Genomic DNA, 20,349 nt, shown 5'->3' on the forward strand with positions numbered 1-20,349 from the left:
TGGTGCAGTAAAGATGAGCTGCCGAGGACTCTCGGAACTGGTCATCTGCTGCCATCGTCTGGTAAGAAGCTGAAACTGCACTCGACATGATGCAAGTGTGTGATCAAACATAATCGAATTTCCAGCTTCAGCATTTATGCATCGCTTACTATAAAGAGATAGTGTAATTATAGTTGTATTATGTTTTCGGTTCCGTGATGGTTATTCGCCTCGTCTTTTGAAAAACAAATGCTTACACTCGGTCCGAGTGTTGCTGAAAACACACTGGAATAAATCGATTGGCCATATATTGGATTACTTCACTTGGGTGCGCTACATGTCCTCTAATGAAAGACAAAAACTCAACCAACGTGCTGCTCTTAATTTGAAATTCGACAGCAAACATCCGCTCTGAACACGGAAGTACTCTTAGTGTAAACACTTTGCTACGTCATTTCGCGCCTTTTCAAATAATGATAGCTTTTCATCGTTGACTATTGCCTATTTGTCCTAAAAAAAAGAAAGAAATACAAGTTATATGTAGTATTGTGGTCAATAGTCAACAGAAATGTTATGAGACCGGAGAGAACCCGGTACATTACCTGTCAAACTGAGGTTGGAGACCGGGGTCTACTTCAGCAGTCAAACATGGCGGAGATTGGATGGAAAACGGGGTTCTCCTCTCATTCGGTCTGGAGTTTGGGTTAGGGGTTCGTTTCAAGGCTAGGGTTTGAGTTTTGTCGACTTTGTCTTCCTTCACCACTCCATTTCAAACACTTTCTTCGGTGTAGAATAAGTGCATTGGAGATGCTAACCAGTTAGCTCGCGACACCGGTAGTCTCCTTTGTCCCTGCGAGAATCCCGTAGGCTGACCACGTGATGTAAAGAAAATTGAAATTCACCCGTGGAGCATTCAAATGTAAATGTAATATTCGACATCAGTGATGTGCGGATCGCTAAAATCAATTCTCAAAGCAAAATATCAATAAAATACGCAATTTGTTTTTGTAAAATACTATTAGTAGAAGATACTAGCCGTGGTGGTCTTATATTTTGGGGGTGTCATTTGGAGCCAAAGAGGGGCAGCACCTTTAACTCCCATTAAGTGTGAGTGACATGAATGCACCATGAAAAGGACAGCATGTGTACTTCCTGTACTGACCGGAAGCCAAATTGCTTCAGGAAATTGGAATAAAATGTCCCCAAAATGTCACTCCTCTGTTGAGAATAACACACCGACACACTGGAACATAGAAAAAACACACACCAAAGAACACAACACGGAAGTGTTTATTCCACGGAAGAAACAAGTCCAGGAATTAGCAAGTGGTGCAGGACTTGGCCTCACCACCAGGTGTCAGTAACGCACCACCACGGAGAGTCCCAACCAACACTGTTGGAGAACTCCAGCCTTCATCTCTTCTTGCTGCCGGCGGCTTCGGCTGCGGCCGCTGCTGCCGCCTCCGCGTCGGCTTTCAACTTCTCCTCCCTCTCCTCCAGGAACACTCTGTACTCGTCTGCAGAGAGGCTGAGGAGACGCGGCGACCAGAGCAAGAACATGGAAGAGAAGCAAGCGAATCAAATTGGATGTGGAGTACGGTACTCCTAAATCCACTTTTGAGATCCTCTTTGGTGAGAAGGACCATTAGAGCTGATGGACAATGACTCCAGATGAAGAAGATGGAGAATGGACAATGACTCCAGATGAAGAAGATGCATCTACTCCATTGATTATTTTGAGAAGGTCATTTCTCTTTCAAGGGAGAAAAAGCGGCGGCGACACTTACTCCTTGACGATCTTGATGCCGAGCGACTTGGCCGATCCGATGATGCTCTTGACCACGTTCTCCATGGAGGTGTTCCTCACTTTGAAGCACTCGTCCTGGCCTTTGACCTGGGCGATTTCGTACACGGCTCGCACCGTCACCATCCCGGCTGTTTCGTGGCCTTGACCGACATGAAAGTGAAAGTGGTTGGTGTTCCGTGTGTGAAACCCAGGCTAGCATCTCAGCAGGCTTTTACTGGAGAATTAATTCCCTTTACTGTGTCGCTACGACGCCTTGAAGGCCTTGAAAGCAACATCAGTAAAGGGGAAGCTCCAAAGCAAGGAGATGCTGCCGTGGATGCGGATCTTCCAGTGGAGTCAAGGAGACATCTCACCTGTCTTTCCCGCTCCTTTAGCGATGCCCGCTGCTTGCTTGAGGAAGTAGGAGACCGTGGGCTGGCCGATGTGAAGGTCGTAGGTCCTGTCGGGCTGAGGAGACCAAGAAGGACGTCCCGTTAGGAGATGAAATGGCTTCTTTTGGTCGGTTGGACGTTGCTGAGCAGGCTACTTCCTGATTTGTTATGATTCCACCGCTAATTATCTCCAGGGTCCACCAACGTAAAAGCGCCATCGGTGGTTTGATCTCCAATGACTCGCCTTATCTTCTGTCACTGCTGTCACGTGACAGGCCAACGTGCTAATGCCCGCTTCCCCAGCAGGAGGCAGCGATGGACCACAAAGGAGCGCCGGCTCCTCCAGCATCAGGATTAATCTCCTCTTAACACAAATTACAACACACATATTCTGCTAAGCCCACTCGAGGTGGGAGGGAGGGTGGTGTCGAGTCAAATAATGAGTGGTGATGGGGGGGGGGGGGGGGGCGTGTCTTTTCACTCATTCACATCACTTAATGCTTCCTGACTGCGTGCGTTCCTGCGGGTACGGCTTCATTAATGAATGCAAATGGAGAAGGCTCACTTCCGCAGTGGAGTATGAATAATGGAAGCACTCCGTAAACGAGCACAGCCGTGGGTGGGCAAGGAGGGGGGGGGGCAGGGACAAAACACGGGAGGTCAAGCGGAGGTGGGTACGTACCTTCACGTTGATCCTGATCGGAAGAGGGATGCCCTCCTTCAGCTCCTTGGTTCTCTCGTTGAAGTCCTTGCAGAACTGGCCGATGGGGATGCCTCTCTGCATGGGGGGGGAAAGGTAGGGGGGGGGGGGCAAACATGGATGCTTTGAAATTAGGGCTGTAAAAAAATAGCACGTTTACACCAATAACGCATTTATTTCTTACACTCTTTCAATCCAAAGCCGGCCATTTTGGATGATTCTGACTGATATTTCAAGTCCCACAGAATGTTGTGTTCAAGGGCGACATGGACATGGGATATACCAAAACAAAGGTTAGCTAAAAACATCACAATGAGCGTAGTTCAAATGGTGATTCATCCTGATTAATTCATGTGATTAATCTGACTAAAATGCATCATGATTTATACAATATGAAGTCACAATGGGCATTGTTCAAATGGTGATTCCTCTTGATTAATTAGTGTGATTAATCTGGTTAAAATGCATCATGATTTCTAGAAAATGCAGTCACAATGGGCATAGGTGAAGTGGTGATTAATCCTGATTAATTGGTGTGATTAATCTGGTTAAAATGCACCATGATTTCTAGAAAATGCAGTCACAATGGGCTTAGTTCAAATGGTGATTAATCCTGATTAATTAGTGTGATTAATCTGGTTAAAATGCATCATGATTTCTAGAAAATGCAGTGGCAATGGGCTTAGTTGAAATGGCAATTAATCCTGATTAATTAGTGTGATTAATCTGGTTAAAATGCATCATGATTTCTAGAAAATGCAGTCACAATGGGCTTAGTTGAAATGGTGCTTAATCCTGATTAATTAATGTGATTAATCTAGTTAAAATGCAACATGATTTCTAGAAAATGCAGTCACAATGAGCATAGCTCAAATGGTGATTAATGCTGATTAATTCATGTGATTAATCTGGTTAAAATGCATCATGATTTCCTGAGACAGTCCTGTTTGAAATGGATGAGGAGCTTGCACGTCACTCATCAATCACAGTTTGACAGGCAGGCCACATCTGCATGTGTCGCTGTTGGGGGGGGGGGTGTGGGTGGGGGGGGTGTCATTTTTCAGCGGCTGACATTTTTACACTGCATATGAGACTCCTTGTTAAAGTCAGAGTCAAGCGTGCGCACGTGTGCGTGCCCGTGGCGCGAGGCGGATTGTTTATGTGTGCGTCTGTCACCGGGTTGGGGCGCCTGGAGCCACGGACCGCCAGTGATGAATGAGCCTCCCCATTCTGCGGGCCCGTGCGAGGCCAAGCGGAGCCAAAGCAAAATGGATGGCTGACATTAAGTCAACATGCGGCCCCCGCGCCTCCTCGCTGACCAAAAAAAGTCCAATAAAGAATCTAATTAGTACTGCCGGAATTTCAATTGGCCTTCACTCCGACATCCTTCCCGAAGGAAACACGCTGATAGAAACATTCATTTTGGAAATGGAAGGGGGGGGGTCATACGCTTTCATGGAGCCACCTTCCGCCTCTAATCACGGATCTGATGACAAGGTCGTCATCCCGACACATTCTCCCTGTGACGGGACCACCGAGGCATTCCTTGGGGGTTAATGGACTAGAAAGTTCCGGCCGCTAATAACTCCACTACTAACTCCACTAATAACTCCAAAGAGCGGTTGTCATTTTTTAAATTTAATTTTGTGACACAAGCTTACGTGACGAGTAAATGAAATAATTCTAAACAGCTGCGATAACGAGATTGGGATTACGGGGACGAGATGAGATTTTTAACAATATTTTTTAGAAAAATACAAAGACAAAAAAAGCGACTGTTTGACTGGCAAAAGGGCTCACTCCGTTGATGTTGATGCCGTTGTTCTATGGAAGGCGTTAAAGTCCATGCCCAGAGTGAACCCTCTTCCTGCCTGTATTTCATGAGCTCACATCAACAGGTGGACTTGGTCAAAAGAACAAACTCCACCTCCTCCATCTACATTTCCAAACGGGACTCGTACTCGCGTCACTGGTCACTGATAGAAGAGGCCAACTCTTGTTTGCCAGGCGAGGTGATTATTTGAATTGAAGCAAAAGAAAATGAAATAATGGCCTCCCCCAGAGCCTCTCTTTGCACTAACCTTCCCCTCCCTGCTGTGCTTATTAATAGTATTCCCATGTCAACATCACTACCTGGTACACGGACTCTTCCCTTCCGTGCATCCCATCAACCATCAAGCATCACGGGGGGGGGGGTCATTCATTAACGATGCATTCACATAAAGCTTGCGAAGCGGCGTCTGAATCAAAGCAAGCCGGTGGTGTCGCCCGGCACAATGCCGGTCCTTCCCGTGCTCGTGTTTGTGTCGCCTAATGATCTGTCGGCGAATCAGACGCTTCCTTTTCATGCGGCACAAAGCGCTTGAAAAAGCCCCCGCTGACCAGCCGCAGATAATGCCCCCCCCCACGTGCTTGTGCGACGACGTGCTTAAGCCCCGACAATGGGCAGACACGGCAGCCGCGCTGCTAAACATAGACTTCCTCAACAGACGGCATCCGTTGGAAAAAAAAAAAACACACAAAAGGAAAAGCGAGGGGGGGGGGGGGGGGTGCTGAGAAAAGGCTAAACGCTAAAAAACACCCGAATCCCGAAGAGTGCAGCAGCCGATTAAGGACGATTATGGTCCAGAAATGGGATGTACGCCCGCCACTCATACTGGAGGTCAGCCATCCCTCTTATGGGCCCGCCTCCTACCAACATGTACACATTTATAGTACTCAACGTGCAATTTGATTCTTATATGCCGGGATGCTCTCCATTGTTCAAGTTCATATACATGAATACATGAGCAGTTTATCTAGTACTTCTAACACCCAAAAATATATGCCCCCTGGAGGGGGAGGGGGGGCAGGACAGAACATAACTGAAAAGCACTACTGCTGAAACGGACGGAATGTAACCTTTGTTTACGCCTCATTCCCAAAGAAAAGTGCCAATCCCAATGAATATATAATGGGATATTCCCGGGGTTGGAATATTCCTTTGCCTAATCCGATTGAGGTATCTTGTACCCGCTCAAACGGAAAGTTCTTTATTAGTTGTTTATTGGCGGTTAGCAAGCAGCTTTGGTGTGCATTAGCGCCACCTGTGGAACAGAATCTGAACACTTTGATACTTTATTGACAAAAATAAAAATATCTATATAAAACATGTTTTACGTTTTACTGGGCATGCCCATTGACTATTCTATTTGATTATAGCATCACATGTAGACAGGAAATTGGAATATTCCCTTCTTTGGATACCATTGCCAAAAACTGGCAATACGGAGTTATTCCAACAAGTGGAAGAAAAACTCTGGGAAGTCGGTATCACGTAATGTTGATGTTTTTACGTTTTACTGGGCATGCCCATTGACTACTCTGTTGGATTATGGCATTACATGTAGACAGGAGATTGGAATATTCCTTTCCTTGGATACCATTGCCAAAAACTGGCAATACGGAGTTATTCCAACAAGTGGAAGAAAAACTCTGGGAAGTCGGTATCACATAATGTTGATGTTTTTACGTTTTACTGGGCATGCCCATTGACTATTCTGTTGGATTATAGCGCCGCATGTAGACAGGAGATTGGAATATTCCTTTCCTTGGATACCATTGCCAAAAACTGGCAATACGGAGTTATTCCAAGAAGTGGAAGAAAAACTCTGGGAAGTCGGTATCACGTAATGTTGATGTTTTTACGTTTTACTGGGCATGCCCATTGACTATTCTGTTGGATTATATGCAATCATTTTATGAGATCTTGGACTAGTTAGGCGAGATAACATCAGTGAGCTAATGCCGTACCGCTGATGACCAGCAGTAATGGCGTCAAACGGTCTTCAAAAGGCGCCAGAAGGCGGGTCCCACTAGAAGGTGGACTCCCAGCACCTTCATGCATTCATTAGAGTTCTTCCAGCCAAACGGCTGAGCGCCGTCCCTGCATCCGAGCGTGTCATCATCCGGGAGCCGCAGCTGCCGGATAAATCCTCTCCGCATGAATGGCGGCGGTAGAAAATGGCTGCCACCCATCGGACGAGGGACCGTGTTGCTTCACAATGTCGTCTGGTGGCCGTCTCGTCAATCTGGTAAAGGTCAACCAGATCTTCCTCATTCTCTCATCAACATCCGTGACACGTGTCACCAAGCATTTCCCAGCATGCTTTGCTGGAGTTCAAATGTTGACTCTTGTTATTCTGCCTGTTTTGGGCGTTTCGTGCTATGTAGAATATCGTCTCCACCCTTTGAATATCGATGCCGGAGGAGGAGCTACATGACGCAGGTTTTCCGTAAGCACTTTATCCCATAAATAACGCTATTTTCCAAACGCTTCCACGGGCCGGATTTGGCCCCCGGGCCTGAGTTTGACACGCGTGCTAGGGAGTCTTTATTCCTCACAATGACAGGAGCAATTAGACATTTGAAATGAAATTCCGCAGACGTGCCGATTCGATTTGACCCGCTCGGCAATTTCTCCATCTTCTTCTCAGGCTTTTTTTTTTTTGGGTTTGACACGTCTTAATGTGATTGGCCTTTCAGCTTCAATAACTCTTTTTAACAAGACACAGCGCTGGTGGGGGGGGGGGGGGGGGCACCGTGGTTGCTCTGTGGCAGGAATGGGAGGTGGGGTGGACGGCGACCCCAGAGGCGGTGCGAAGGTGCATTCAAGGAAAATTGGAAAGTTTTGCCCATCATCCACGTTGTTCTCTCTCTCGCCTTGTAAAGATATAAAAAGAGATAAAACGGGTCGCTTCCACATTTACCCACTGATGATGCAACATCAGGAGCAACTAGGGGTTCAGTCCCTTGGATCGAACCGGCAACCTTCATGCTGGGATACATGCTGGTGCGAGGGCCCAACTGTGGTGCCAGGGCCTAACCGTGGTGCGAGGGGCCAACCGTGGTGCGAGGGCCCAACATGTGGTTCAAGGGCCCTGCCGTGGTCCAAGGGTCCTGCCGTGGTCCATGGGCCCTGTCGTGGTCCAAGAGCCCAACCGTGGTCCTACGGCCCTGCCGTGGTCCAAGAGCCCAACCGTGCTGTGAGGGCCCAAACATGGTCCAAGGGCCCAGCCATGGTCCAAGGGCCCAACCGTGGTGCGAGGGCCCAAACGTGCTGTGAGGGCCCAGCCGTGGTCCAAGGGCCCAGCCGTGGTCCAAGGGCCCAACCTGGTCCAAGGGCCCAACAGTGGTGCAAAGGCCCAACCGTGGTGTGAGGGACCAAACATGGTTCAAGGGCCCAGCCGTGGTCCGAGGGCCCAGCCGTGGTCCGAGGGCCCAAACATGGTCCAAGGGCCCAAACATGGTCCAAGGGCCCAACCGTGGTGCGAGGGCCCAAACATGGTCCAAGGGCCCAACCGAGGTGCAAGGGCCCAACCGTGGTCCAAGGGCCAAGCCGTGGTGCAAGGGCCCAACCTTTCATAGTCGCTCCCAAGGTGAATTTTTCGTCTTCTTCCTCATTATTCTGCCCCGAGCTTGGGCTGCTAGGGCTATTAGGGCCGTAGTGTTTTTGCTCCAGCCCCCGACACGTGATCAATCACGCGGCGTGGCAACAGCAGCACAACGCCGTCAAGACTGAGGGAGACCTAATGGACTTGAAAATGGAATGTTTAGGCATGATGCAATCCATTTGTCAGCCATGGCTTAGCTTTGGGTGTGGCCTCCTAACAGGACGTTTGTCTTCCTGCCGGCGTCGGCGTTAATGCTCCCTTCCACCCGCCGGTAAACAATCGTAGTGTTACCAGTCCACCAGTCCCACCAGTCCACACCCCCCACTGGAAACTGGCAGTGAAAACGTGAAGCCTGGGATTCCTGGGTGTGAAACGAAGGGAAAAAAAAAAAAGCAGGTCCAGATTTACTCTGCAGCGTGCGGCGGCGCCGTCTGTCGGCTCCTTCTGGCCGGCGCCGTCCGCAATGTGGCGGGCGGGCATCTGACGGCCGGGACATAAAACCTAATCAGCCGGATGACGCACTAGCGAGGCGGAATGCCATAAAGCGCCACCAGCGGCCAGATGAAAGGAACAAGGTAATGAAGTTAATGAATGAGAGTGTTTCACACTCAAGAGTTTCATTAACCTGGCCTCCCACCAAACCTCTCATCACCGCCGCCGCCGCCGCCGTATCGGCTACACGGGGCAATTATTCCCGCGGCCTCGTCTGCCAGGGGCGATTAATCCAGCCTGCCGGAGGCCCTTTTCTACGTCTGTGCCCTTTATCTCCGTGTTTGCAACGCTTCCATAAGCACAATACCTCCCTTGACCTATTCCGGCGTCTCCTTCCATCTCCCGACATCCCTCATGCATTTTTGTTCCCTCTCAGTTCCCTCTGTTGCAGACGCACCTGCGACCGCTCCAGGTTTCCCCTCCGTCAGCAGCCTTAATATGCGCTCGCATCCGCTCTTCGCCAGACCCGAACGAGGCCGCGGACGCCATGCATAAACATGCGGTGGCGCATATTCACGGCATCAAACAAGGCCGTGCTAATCGCTCAAACGTTTCCTCCATCATCAATCCTTACGTGAGACGTGACCTCACGGCTTCCTCTTTTCTGTGTCTTCTCAAGATATAAACAAAGGTCAAAAGAGGCACCAATTCCGCCCCCAGATGGCGCCAAGATGGCTCCTTTTCCATCATGGGAGCCGCGTATGAACCATTGTTACGCCAAAGAACTACATTACTAGCGTAGCGACACCTCGCCACAGCACGCCGGCTAACGACTAGCTTAAGCGCACACCGGCTCCCGACGCATCGAGGTAACGCTACGATGTTCTCAATCAGAAAAAAACGTAAAAATTAAAAATAAATAATAATAATAATAATTATATTAGGAAAGCAGGAAGTGAACAAATGTAACATTTACTGATTGTAAAAATTAAAATTAAAAAAAACTAATTATATTAGGAAAGCAGGAAGTGGACAAATGTAACAGGTAGTGATTATAAAAATTAAAATAAAAAAATAATTAAAAACCTAATTATATTAGGAAAGCAGGAAGTGAACAAATGTAAGTTACTGATTGTAAAAATTAAAATAAAAAAATAAACTAATTATATTAGGAAAGCAGGAAGTGAACAAATGTAACATTTACTGATTGTAAAAATTAAAATTAAAAAAAACTAATTATATTAGGAAAGCAGGAAGTGGACAAATGTAACAGGTAGTGATTATAAAAATTAAAATAAAAAAATAATAAAAAACTAATTATATTAGGAAAGCAGGAAGTGAACAAATGTAACAGTTACTGATTGTAAAAATTAAAAATGTAAAAAAAATTAATTAAAAAAAAACCTTAAATGATATTAGGAAAGCAGGAAGTGAACAAATGTAACAGTTACTGATTGTAAAAGTGTAAAAAATTAATAAAAAAAAACTTTAAACTGTATTATGGAAAGCAGGAAGTGAACAAATGTAACAGTTAGTGATTGTAAAAGTACCAGATGGAGGGGTAGGATTTAATAAGCTTTGCTTCTTCCTACTCCTTTTGGACATGTGGAACTGGGAACTGATTATGGGATGCACTCAATTGGAATCTGATGCATGTTCAAATGAAATTCAACCATTACCATTACCATTACATATTGGAGGTAGGAAGTTCCCAAAATACTACAAATGTGACATGTTATCATCAATGAAAGGAATAATAGAAGTATAAAGTGTGGGTGTTATTCCACGTCTACAGGGCTCTAATCATGTTCAAAATGATATTTCCAAAATAATAACCTGTGATTTGGTCACAGAAAAAGAAATAAAGCGATGCTGTTTGGGCCTAAGAAGCGACTTCCTCTGACTTTGAGATGCAAAGTGAAGCAGTCGACTGCACTCCTGGAGGTCGGCCTAATGCCCCCCCCACCCCCCCATGAGGCTAGGATAGTTTGTACCCCCCCGAATCCTTCAAAGGCTCCCTGATGGAATATGACAGGAAAATCCCCACCGTTGCTGGCGTCCCAACGCGCCGCTTCCCACTTGGTCTCTGACAGTCACCGGGTTTTGCAGCGTGACCTTCAACCACACCCACGGAGTTGGGAAATGAGAGTGCGGAGGGCGGAGGGCGGAGGGGGGGGGGGTGAAAAATGGAAAATGTGTCTCTGGAAGCAAAAGGTTGCATCGCTGAGTCTGACAAGAAGGATGACTCGCCAGGACTTCGCTATACGATTAAAAGCGGAAAAGCGGGGCGGCTACCCCTATGCTAAGCTACCTGTTAGCAGAGAGCATAAAGAGCTAGCCCTGGGACCACGGGGTCAAAGGTTAAAAATAAATCTGCCTCATTAAGACTGACAAGGTTCTGCTCGAGAACGAGGCACCCAAACCCGAGTCAAAATAAAACATTTGTTTATTTATTTATGCATTTATTAACATTGGATCCCAGTTGACCCGGGTCGGGTCTAGAACCGATTAACCGGCATAAACCAGGGACGGTCATAAAGTCATAGCATTAGCATTAGCATTTATGATGAATATTGCAGGAGAAAGTCGGAATATTCAGCGAGTGGATGGAGTCCAGTCTAGGGTGGACCCCGCCTCTCACCTAAAGTCAGCTGGGATAGGCTCCAGCACTGAAATATTAAATGAATATATTTGGGGGGGGGGGCAAAGATGGATGTTGGTCCTAATAAGGCATTTTCATCCATCTCCACGGTTACTTGGAGCAAAGTTTCAAGCTTGGACTTTTCACTGTGGGTCTGTCGGAGGGGTGGGGGGGGGCAGGTTTGGACACCCCCCCCCCACCTGGGTTAGAGGATGAGGAAGACTTGCAGGAGTGAAGAGGAAGGACTAATTAAACTTGTATCATCTGCCTTCTGTGTTTACAGCCTGAAAGCATCTCTCGCTCTACTTCCTCCTCCCTCCTCATCGTCACGTGGGGAGGGCAAAATATGGATGGAGCCCATATACCCCCCCCCCCTTCAACCCCCACCCGGAAATTCTGCCCCCCCAAAAAAGTGTCATGTCATGATTGCAGCAATCAATTAATCAATCAATCAAAAACATGCAGAGGATGCTGCGTGTAAACTTCCCACAAGTGGGGGGGTGGGGTGGGAGTAAGGGGGTGGGGGTTGGGGGGTAGAGTGGGAGGTCCGCGGAGGAGCACGTAACCTGCTTACAAATGAACAACGTGCCCAGCCAAACTCGCACACGCTCCGCACGCCACACTTCGGAGGCGTTGCGCATCGCCGCCGCGCGCTTCCGCTCCACTTCGGACCCCCTCCTCGCAGCCCCCGAACCGGAGCCCCCGAACCGAAGTCCCGGCCGAGCGCAAGCAACAGCGGATGCTCTCCGGTTGGCGAAGCGACACTGCGGCGAGCCGATCGAATCCTCCTTCTCCTCTCGGCCGCCTCCTCCACCTCCTCCTCCTCCTCCTCCTCCTCCTCTCGGATCCCCCAAAGCACGGAGCCCGTGTGCGATGCCACATCTGCACCGGAGGATGGCTTTCTTCTTCTTCTTCTTGGGATAAACTCGCCTCCGCACGCAACCCGGACCCCGAGACTCCATCGGCGGCAGTAAAAAAAAAAAAGCCACTTTATTGGTCACAGACATCGCCTCGACTTGCTGGGAATCGAGCCTGGAGCATCTTCGGAGCAGCCCGGTGCAAAGACGAATGGTTCCGGTAACTACATCTCCTTCACTTCGACATCCGCCCTGATCGTCTCCTCCGTCGTGGGGCGCTTATGAAACAGGTGGCAGGGATAAATAAGGCTTCATATATTCTTATGATACATCTCCTACACCTGGGGTGGGGGGGGTGAGGGGGCATGCCCCCCCCCAGCCCCGGGAGACACTTGGCCAGCTACCTGAAAGATCAACAGATGTTCTGCTTTCACACCGAACATTGATTCGGTTAGATTACCACCCCCCCCTTCCCGACCCCCCACTAATGAATTAGTTTTCCCATACTATCCTGTGGTCTTTCCCAGCACATTCCTTCTCAAAAAGTACCTTTTTGACATGCATCATTCTAAATTAACTAACTAAATTAATCAGGATTAATCACCGTGGGTGTCACCGGATGAGATGTGACAACAAGACCGGATTTGGACATTACTTTAAAGAAAAGTACAATCAAAGAATAGGTGTGTTATACTTGTGTTATACTACAGTCTGTGTATTCCGGCGCCCCAAATACTGTAGTATTGCAGTACATCAGGAGAACAGATGTCATCTAACTGGAATTAAATCATTACATCATAATCACAATACAACAAGTAATTGCTTCTACAACGTCGGAATACTATGAGATAAAAATATTGTAGTTTTTGAAAACTAGGTTGGAATGTGACAAGTCAAAATATTAAAATAAAAATAAGGAAGAGTCGCTGTTTTGGATTTATCAGTACTTTGAAGAAAAGTACAATGAAAGAATAGGTACTTGTACTTGTGTTATACTACAGTCTGTGTATTCCAGCGCCCAAATACTGTAGTATTACTGTACATCAGGAGAACAGATGTCATCTAACTGGAATTAAATCATTACATCATAATCACAATACAACAAATAATTGCTTCTACAACGTCGGAATACTATGAGATAAAAATATTGTAGTTTTTGAAAACTAGGTTGGAATGTGACAAGTCAAAATATTAAAATAAAAATAAGGAAGAGAGTCGCTGTTTTGGATTTATCATTACTTTTAAGAAAAGTACAACAAAATATAAACGAAGACTAACTTGTCTTTGGATATGTTTCAATATTCATGCTAATGGAAATATTAAAAATGTATCAAAATTATCCGGTTCATTTTCACTCGAGGTGGGATGTCCATGTGCAGTTGCTTCAACCATTGTTGTCTTAAAGGACAAGAAAAGAAACGTAGAGTATGATGATGAAATACGATGAACATCCAGCAGCAACACAACATTTTGGCATTACTACTAGGGATAATATATATACATATATATACACACATACTGAACCAAGCCCACCATCTATCTGGAGAAGCGCTCGTTTACGCTGCTTTAGCCCCCCCCCATGACATCACTTCCTGAAACGATGCTAAACAGCCATAGCTAGTTCATCACGGCTATAAATGTTATTTTTACAAATATGTCGTTTGCTTTAAAAAACAGAACAATGTAGAAGATAATTGCTAACCAATCATGTCGGGACCCTTTAAAGGAAATGTAGAAAAATGAACCGTCACGCAACGCTAAGGAAAATCTCCACCGCATCCATTTTACGGGAAGGTAGTTTTGTGCGATTAGCAAACAAACAACAACAACAGGGATGGAGACGTTGCCCTTGGCGGAGGTAACAAAGCGCATATTTATGGAGGAAAAATCATTTCCCCGCGCACACTCGCCCGTACGCCATTACTCACGCTTAAAGCGAAATTGGTTGCCTCACCTTGTCAACAACACTGTCACCTAGCAGACAGGAAGGAGGGAGCGCGTGTGATGAATCGGCCCGTGATTGATGAGCCGAGCGGACAGGTGGGCCGTCAGCACGGCCCCTCGCTCGCGAACACAACAAACGGCACGGCGCTGACACGCAACAAGACGCCAAACACGCGCAGTCACACGCGGGAGAAGGTTTCCATCGTACGGTTAAACGTGCAGGTGGAATCGCTGAAGAGGCCGCAACAACAACAAAAAAAAAAGGCTATAAAACTTCCCCCGCTGCCATCTTGCAGATTATCAGCTTTGCCAGCCCCCGGAGGGGAACATGAGGAATTCATCCAATTTTAGGCCAGCCGTAATCAAGTTTTAGAGGCTGATGAAACAATGGGCTTTCAGACAATCAGATATTACAGACGCGGGTGTGATCCGCACATGTCCGCCCCCACCGGGGATCCGGGCAGATGAAACCGCTCTCGCTTTGATTCATCGGCTTCCGGACACGCCGCTATACGAACGTCTCAGATATTCCTGCGCTGAATTCCTCCACGTTGGTCCTGCAAGTCATTTACTCTCTAGATTTGGCTCCGCCTTCACCCCCCCCCCAACTCCCAACCTTTAAGCTTATTTATGAACGATTAACATCACGCAGCGACACTTTATTAGGCGGAAAGCCAAGAGGCGTGTTCATCTTTCACTTGGAGACACGCTCAGGACACTAGCTTTTTTGGGGGGCACCCGCGCTCGGCCCCCGCTACCGTGCTATCGGCTAAGTCTTTGAATTTTGCCCATCATCCGCACAACACATGTATTTCACCTTTCTGTGCCTTCTAAAGATATAAAAAGAGCTAAAAAAAAAAAAAGATGTGGCTAAGAATGCACGCCACGGGACACGCCCACAGCATTTGTTTAATTACTTTTTTATTTTTATTTTAATTTTTACAATCAGTAACTTTTATATTTGTTCACTTCCTGCTTCCTAATGTCATTTAATTTTTTTAATTAATTTAAATTTTTACAATCAATAACTGTTACATTTGATCACTTCCTGCTTTCCAAATATAATTTAATTTTTTTTAAATTATTTTTTAATTTTGATTTTTACAATCAGTAACTGTTACATTTGTTCACTTCCTGCTTTCGTAATATCATTTAATTTTTTTTAATTAATTTTAATTTTTACAATCAGTAACTGTTACATTTGTTCACTTCCTGCTTTCGTAATATCATATAATTTTTTTTAATTAATTTTAATTTTTACAATCACTAACTGTTACATTTGTTCACTTCCTGCTTTCCTAATATAATTAAATTTTTTTCAAATTATTTTTTATTTTAATTTTTACAATCAGTAACTGTTACATTTGTACACTTCCTGCTTTCATAATATTTTTTTTTAATTCATTAAAATTTTTACAATCAGTAACTGTTACATTTGTTCGCTTCCTGCTTTCCTAATATAGTTTAGGTTTTTTTAATTTAATTGAATTTTTAATTACCAAAGTATGAGGTGATGTGAGCATCCATGGTTTATTGTATTTAGCAAACATCATATTCTAGTCATCTTTTCTCCTCCCAAGTTTAGTCTCCCAGCTCTCGTATATTCCTCCTAGCGCCTCGGCAGCGAGATGGACAGGGGTCGATGCCACGGGTCGCCTAGCGGCTGTTGATTTGTACTTCCTTATCTGGGGAGAAGAAACGTCTGTTTTGCATGGAAAAGCCTGAGCGTTGATGCTAACACGCCTTCGTCGTACCAGCCTGTTTGTGTTCTTCTTCATCATGTGACTTTTTTTTTAAACGATGCGTTCACTTGTAACGCAAGTCGCTAAAGGCTTCTGCATTGAAAGCATCAATGGATGCTCCTAGAAGAATCCATGGGATAAATGGCCTCGTGGGCATAGTGCCTTCAGCGGGTCAGGAAGTGAGAAACTATCAATATTCCTGTTTTAACAGCAGACGTTATTCCGAGGCAGCGCCCCCCCGCTCCATCACGCTCACGCGTCGCCATTACAAAACACCTAGGCCGCTATGGATTTGCTATTACAATAGCACGGACCCCCATCGGAAGGGTCAACGTGCCCCGGGACAGCGCGGCGCTCCGTGTCCCGCCATACGATAAAGAGACGTCCATTCAATATGACTGGAAAGTCAATGATCATTCCTCATTGGGAAATCAATAGCGAGGTTTATGCGGTCTGAGAGTTATGAGCTGCCAAAACGGCGTCTGCATGCCCCCAACCCCCCCTCCCCCCGGCGTAGTGTCCACAAACACAGCGGTCAAACAAGACGCCGCGCAAATCAAAGTCAATTCAGGCTTTGTTTGATACAAGATGGCGGCAAAACAGCACGGAGCACAGACGTAGCGACACGGCACCTAGCTAGCGTGATTCATCAGGAATACGGCGGGAACGCCACGGAAGAGCGTTACCGCCAGTTTCGTTTCATCGCCGCTAAAAAAAAAAAATGTGTGCATGTGTTTCCAGGCATGGTGCCCACGCCCCAGGTGTGCGTCTCCACCCTGGTCACGGTGAGCACCATGGCGGTGGTGGACCTCTACCTGCTGGAGCAGAGCATGCTGGGGCCTCGCGGGGCCCCGGGCCCGAGCGTGTGGCAGTGCGTGGCCGTGTTGCTGGGCGACCTGGGCTTCCTGCTGGCGCTGCGCTTCGTGTCGGCCGGCGTGGTGTCGGAGGCGCGCTCGTCCCGGCGAGGCTTCGCCAACGCCCTGTGGTTCCTCTTCCTGTCGCTGCTCCAGCTCAAGCTCTTCTTCGTGTGCCACAACTACAGGCAGGAGCGGCGGCCGCCCGACCCGCTCGCCAGGAAGGTCCTGACGCTTCTGCTGTCCATCTGCCTGCCGTCGCTGTTTCTCATCCTCACAGGCGCCGACTACATGACGCCGCAACGCAGGAAGCAGGAAGTGCGGGGTCGGCTGCTGTGGGTGGTGGTGGACCTTCTGGATGTGCTGGATCTGCAGGCCGGCCTGTGGGAGGCCCAAGGCGGGGCTCCGGGGCCGGAGCAGAAGCTGCCCATCTGGGCGGAAGGCTTGGTCTTCTTTTACTGCTACGCCCTCCTGCTGCTGCTGCCGTGCGTGGCCCTGACGGAACTGGGGGCCACGGGCCTTCCGGGGCAGCGGGGGCCCCGTAAGGAGGCCTTGTACCCGTGGCTCAGCCTGGTCACTATCAACATCTTCACCCTGGGCCTGAGGGGGGCGGGCATGCTGTGGTACAGGGACCCCCGAGTGTCCACCGTGTTCCTGGGGAAGAACCTGCTGGCGCTGGCCGTGAAGCTGAGCTCGGCCTGGGAGAGACACAAGCAGGAGCGAGGTCCCGGCGGGGCCGGGACGGCGGCCGGATCCGAACCCAAAGAGTCGACACCGCCGAGCCGGAGCTCGGAGCGGGGAGAGGGCCAGTCCCAAGGGGGCGTGGCCTCCTCTCACTATCACACACTGTCGTGCTCGCAAAGCCACGCGCTCGCCCACGTCAGCCCCGGGCACACGGAAACACCCTTGGCTCAGTCCTTCATCTCCCATGAACTGTAGACTCCCACACGGGCACAAAAACACCGGATGCAGATCTATGCACACCCACTGCAAAAAAAAAAACAGCCTAACAGACGACGATGACGACGCTGTGAGGCTCGGACTTTGTTTTCTTGTACGACTTGGCGTCATGGCGTCATGGCGTGTTGATGGGCGTTAAAAGGAAACCTCATTCCCAATCCTGATGTGACACATGAACACACCAGCGAGGGAAACAGTTAGCATGAGGGAGCCAACAAAGCACATCGCGGGTCACGCCTATTTCTAAATACGGTGCTAGCATAGATGGTTTATGGTTTTATTTCATGTGAACATGCATCAGATTCCAATTGAATGCATCCCATAATCAGTTCCACATGTCCAAAAGGAGTAGGAAGAAGCAAAGCTTATTAAATCCTACCCCTCCATCTGGTACTTTTACAATCACTAACTGTTTTTGTATTTGTTCACTTCCTGCTTTCCTAATATCATTTAAGTTTTTTTTTTTATTAATTTTAATTTTAACAATCAGTAACTATTACATTTGTTCACTTCCTGCTTTCCTAATATCATTTAATTTTTTTAATTAATTTTAATTTTACTTTTTACAATCAGTAACTGTTACATTTGTTCACTTCCTGCTTTCCTAATATCATTTAAGTTTTTTTTTATTAATTTTAACAATCAATAACTGTTACATTTGTTCACTTCCTGCTTTCCTAATATCATTTAAGTTTTTTTAATTAATTTTAACAATCAATAACTGTTACATTTGTTCACTTCCTGCTTTCCTAATATCATTTAAGTTTTTTTTATTAATTTTAACAATCAATAACTGCTACATTTGTTCACCTCCTGCTTTCCTAATATCATTTAAGTTTTTTTAATACATTTTTTAAATTTTAATTTAATTTTAACAATCAGTAACTGTTACATTTGTTCACTTCCTGCTTTCCTAATATCATTAAAATTTTTTCATATTAATTAAAAAAATAATAATTTTAATTTTAACAATCAATAACTGTTACATTTGGAGCTTGGTTCATACGGAGGTCACAGTATGTAAATACAACGTGGCGTAATTATGACATGCGTCGTTAGCTCCCACATGCTAGCTGTTTTTCTGTCTTCATAGCACAGAGAAAGGAAAGACGTGTGGTCATGTTTCACATCTGAAGGTTTCTAACTTGGGATTATTCCCGGGAATGTATGTGTCTTTGTGTTTTATAGTGCCGGTTGTATAGTCCGTCCCGCATTTGTAGCTTTCAATTCTTTTTAAAGACCAAGAGTCAAGTCATCGTGTGGCGTTGAGGCTGCAATTAACTTATTTGTACATCGGAAAAAAAAACAAAACCCAATCGCATTCAATCATCCGTCTTGGCTGAGAACACTGTGAAACTGTTTTTGCTAATCACTCTGCGTTGTTGAAATGGTGAAAGAAAATGAAGGTCTTTGGGGAAACACTGGAACGTTCTCTCTTTGTCTGATTGATTGATGGCGTTCTAACTCCGCTGCGGAAATGATCGTCTTTCATTGTTATTGACGCTACTGTATCCAACACAGTTTGTTTTTAACTCCACTTAGTAGTTTAGCGCCAATATTTATACCGTTTTAACAGAAGGAGGTGAAGCACTGCAATACAATCCGCAACACAAAGAAGTAGTACTAGGAGTACAAATATTACACCCACGGCATTTCATCTATATAAGTATTCAATGTTAATAAATGGCATAGTTTTGGAGTTAGAGCAGGAAAAAAAAAACTCTTAATGACTTTCTAAATACAATTTTACCATTATTAGAGCCCTGCGGACATGAAATAACACCCCTATAGTCACATTAACACTCCTGTTTGTCATTGTTTACATCACATTGCTGACTCTTATGGCCGCCACACACGGGAAGTGACAAACGACTGATCGGCGAAACTCACCGCCAACACGTAGCAAACCATGTACGACAAGTTCGCATCGAGAGCCAATTGTGTGAGTCTGTCACGGTTTTGATTGACTGTCGTGCTGGTACCGACGTTGCTAATCTTGGAGATAAACTTAGCATTCGATTCCTGAACCGATTCCACACCGATTGGTGTGGAGGTGAATAGGGACTCGGACTTCTACTACGCCCATCGATACAAAGACACTGGCTAAGGTCTCACGCCGTTCATGCCATTGTTCTATGGCACCATGCTATTATCCACTCATCTGTGTGATTCATTTATGGCCTGCTCTAAATACAATTTTACCATTATTAGAGCCCTGCAGACATGAAGTAACACCCCTATAGTCACATTGACACTCCTGTTTGTCATTGTTTAAATCACATTGCTGACTCCCACTGATTGGTCCTCGTCTGGGCGACGGAGGTGAATAGGGACTCAAGACAGCTTCTACTACACCCACCGGGACAAAGACACTGGCAAAGGTCTCACGCCGTTCATGCCATTGTTCTATGGCACCATGCTATTATCCACTCATCTGTGCGATTCATTTATGGCCTGCTCTAAATACAATTTTACCATTATTAGAGCCCCGCAGACATGAAATAACACCCCTATAGTCACATTTACGCTCCTGTTTGTCATTGTTTACATCAGATTGCCGACTCACGCCGTTCATGCCATTGTTCTATGGCACCATGTTATTATCCACTCATCTGTGCGATTCATTTATG

The 20,349-nt window shown here is 46.5% G+C and overlaps 2 protein-coding genes across 4 annotated transcripts in view; one reads left to right on the forward strand and one right to left on the reverse strand.

Moving 5' to 3' along the window:
• Positions 1-1,250: 1,250 nt before the first annotated feature.
• The window catches only part of mrpl11 (mitochondrial ribosomal protein L11), a 41,826-nt gene continuing 22,727 nt past the window's right edge, over positions 1,251-20,349 (reverse strand). For all 3 annotated transcript variants that reach the window (XM_058058841.2, XM_058058852.2, XM_078788445.1), the window contains exons 3-6: positions 2,840-2,935; positions 2,140-2,233; positions 1,767-1,926; positions 1,251-1,507 (exon numbers count right to left, since the gene is read on the reverse strand). In XM_058058841.2, coding sequence (XP_057914824.1) covers positions 1,393-1,507; positions 1,767-1,926; positions 2,140-2,233; positions 2,840-2,935 — 465 coding nt within the window. In that variant the 3' untranslated portion in view covers positions 1,251-1,392. The remainder of the gene's footprint in view (positions 1,508-1,766; positions 1,927-2,139; positions 2,234-2,839; positions 2,936-20,349) is intronic.
• On the forward strand, positions 12,185-19,030 carry tmem265 (transmembrane protein 265). The gene is made up of 2 exons (XM_058058831.2): positions 12,185-12,439; positions 16,647-19,030. The coding sequence occupies exon 2, from the start codon at positions 16,649-16,651 to the stop codon at positions 17,696-17,698; it is 1,050 nt and encodes a 349-aa protein (XP_057914814.2). The 5' UTR covers positions 12,185-12,439; positions 16,647-16,648; the 3' UTR covers positions 17,699-19,030.

The sequence above is a fragment of the Doryrhamphus excisus genome, linkage group LG23, assembly GCF_037039965.1.
Source record: "Doryrhamphus excisus strain RoL-2023G ecotype Guam linkage group LG23, RoL_Dexc_Guam_v1.1, whole genome shotgun sequence".
In the NCBI taxonomy this organism is placed as follows: domain Eukaryota; kingdom Metazoa; phylum Chordata; class Actinopteri; order Syngnathiformes; family Syngnathidae; genus Doryrhamphus; species Doryrhamphus excisus.